The sequence below is a fragment of the Macadamia integrifolia genome, unplaced genomic scaffold (genome assembly GCF_013358625.1).
Source record: "Macadamia integrifolia cultivar HAES 741 unplaced genomic scaffold, SCU_Mint_v3 scaffold2659, whole genome shotgun sequence".
In the NCBI taxonomy this organism is placed as follows: Eukaryota; Viridiplantae; Streptophyta; class Magnoliopsida; order Proteales; family Proteaceae; genus Macadamia; species Macadamia integrifolia.
In genome coordinates this window covers 51,891-54,614 of record NW_024868864.1, presented here as the reverse complement: position 1 = coordinate 54,614, position 2,724 = coordinate 51,891, and the positions used below count along the sequence as shown (strand labels likewise).

At 34.3% G+C, this 2,724-nt stretch overlaps 1 protein-coding gene across 1 annotated transcript in view; it reads left to right on the top strand.

The window, feature by feature from the left end:
* LOC122067000 (S-protein homolog 5-like) overlaps nucleotides 1-2,520 on the top strand; it is a 12,198-nt gene extending 9,678 nt beyond the window's left edge. Inside the window, exon 3 of the mRNA XM_042630842.1 lies at nucleotides 2,450-2,520. Coding sequence (XP_042486776.1) covers nucleotides 2,450-2,501 — 52 coding nt within the window. The 3' untranslated portion in view covers nucleotides 2,502-2,520. The remainder of the gene's footprint in view (nucleotides 1-2,449) is intronic.
* The last annotated feature ends 204 nt before the right edge of the window (nucleotides 2,521-2,724 follow it).

The following is a 2,724-nucleotide window of genomic DNA, read 5'->3' as shown; positions in this document are numbered from 1 at the left end:
AAAAAAACTCATACTCTCACGCCCTATCCCCTCTCTCTCCCACACACACACATGTTCCTTTCTCTTTCTATCTTGCCAGAATCTAATTTTATATTGTTCTATATTTATACCAAAAAAAGAAAAAAGAAAAATCTATATCTTTCCCTATAAGAGGAAATATTGCACTAATGGCTACTTCCACCAATGATCAGCTTAGCAAGAAGATTTGGGATGAGGTCAAGCTTGGTATGCTACTCAATCAAGGGATTGGTGATAAGCTGGTCATTGGTGGAAGTAGCCATTAGTGCAATATTTCCTCTTATATTCCCCAATTGCTTTCCTAATTTTTTCTAATTTCGTTTTAGTTTCTTAATCAATAATAACTCTCTAATGTGCTATTATTCATTTCTTCTTTCCTTTTTATAATTTCAAATTCTGTGTTCTAATACTGATAAAAATCAAAAACCAAAGAAGGAATAAAAGAGAAACAAAAAATCTAAAGTCAAAATCCTAGAGCTTAAAGATGTTCTACTCACACAACTTTCTGGCAAAGAGAAGTCCTTTAGGGATGATTTGGATGGCAGCGCATATGCAACAGATTATTCATTTCTTCTGATGTTGCCTTTAGATTGTATAATGTTTCGGGAAGTCCCAATTGCGATAATCATGCTAGGGGTGTTTGGATTGAGTCAGACTCAGCGTCCGTGGTCTCAGCAGTTCAGAGAAGGGAGATTCCATGGTTTGCCCTGCAGAAATGGAGATCTGTTATTTCCTTTTTGGAGTTGGTGCAATGGAAGATCACTCACTGTTTTCGTGAAGCTAATGTTGTCGCTGATTTTCTGGCTAGGAAAGCATCTAAATCTTGTTCCTCAGAATTCTCAGTGGAGTTCCCGAGACATGTAGTTGATGAGTTAGCTTCTGATGCGTTGGACAGGCACCGTTTTCGATTTGGCTAAGCCCTTTGCTTGTTCCCTTTGCTGATGGCCATGCCGAAGGTGGAGGTTGCAAGTGGGTTTTGTGGGATCGGCCTGCCCTTTTGTATTTATCTTTGTTTTGCTTTGTTCTCTTTTAATAAAATGACCTTTTAGCAAAAAAAAGATTGTCAGCGCACCTTATATTGGGTGTTGGTGTTATATATTCAAAGAAGGTGGAGTATCTTTGGCATGATAGCAATAGGATATGGCAGTCAATAAATATTGTCTTTCGCTTAAGAGATGTTAATCTACCAGAGGATGCAACTCATGCTCCATTTTACGTTGTTACTTTCTTATAAACATTTGAGCTTGATGCCTGCAATTTGGATAATTTGTTCTCTTTTGATGGGTAATATTTTTCTGGTCCTGCTATCCTATGTGTATCTTATGTTCTGTTCAACTTGTTGATTTAATGTTTGTATTTTGCTTCTCAAATCACTAGATAATCATCTCAAGAGTTGTGAAGAGACTACACTGATAGGTTTTAGTCTTGGATAATTGGTGCTTGCATTTGAGAACTTCTTTTATTTTTTATTTTTATTTTCTTAACGTTCTATCTGAAAATATATTGGAATTGTACAATCTATGAGTAAATGTTTGGTTTTATCTTGTTTACAAATCAGTTCCCCGCTGAAGGAAATCCTCATAGTCATCGATACTTATAGTTTCTAATATTTTGAATGCCAAGTGTTGTTCAATATTTGACAAGGACTTTTGCTCTTTATAGGACATTAGAATGGATATACCTCCTCCAACAAAGATTCTAGAAATTAATGCAATGGAAGAAGAGTATATTTCTTCTATATCCTATGTTTCTTCATCCTATGAATGCACTTTTGAATTTATAGGAATAAAAAATGCAAGGCAGATATTTACACATTGGAATTATAAATTTCTCGGTAATACCAGTTCATGGAAGTTGTAAATTAGATTATTACTTTCTTTTTTTTGGGGGGGGGGTGAGTTGGTGGTGCAGGTTTGTGAACGACTACTTGGATTGGACCGGTGGTGTTAAATTTGTTTTTATCAACTGATATCAAGTCTGAATATTAGATTGTTCTTAATTTTTGATTATTTTTTATTTCTTCAGTGATATAATGGGTGAAGAAAGAATTTGATCCAATTGCATGGCAATTAGAGAGTCACAGCTACTAGATAAGACTTCCAAGGCTCCCTACCCTGTTATTGGGACCTTCGAGCAGTACAGTCTTGGTATGGATTATGCTCCTCATAAATCTTTTTTATGTTTCTTAACTTTTATGTTAATGGATATGATACATTGGCAAAATGATCGATTTTATTTACCCATATCAATATTTTGAATGCATTTATGGATGGTCTTAATCAAAATCTATGCATTGATATATATATATATATATATATTTTTAATTCATAGTTCCTTTGTTCTTGGACTTCTTTTTGTTCCTACAGTTCCAATTTTCTTAGTTTACATATGTATAGAATAAAAATTTTAAAAAATATTGGAATTTTTGTAGGTCCTTATCGCTGATTGAGCTCGGAGGAGTCGATGGTTTCAATTACCAATAGAGCTTTTTCTTTTCATCTTGTGCAATGTAAGTGAAATCATGCAGTTTACCAAAGTGTTTCCAATGATTTAACTCTTGAGTGAGTATCTAAATCTGAAATCGGTAAAAAATATGAATTATTTCTTTCAAATCTCTTTGTCATTGTTGCGGATAAATAGAGATTTTTCTAATTCTCCTTCTCTCTTTCATAGTTCTCTTCTTAGTTTGCTTCACTCTCCCACTCC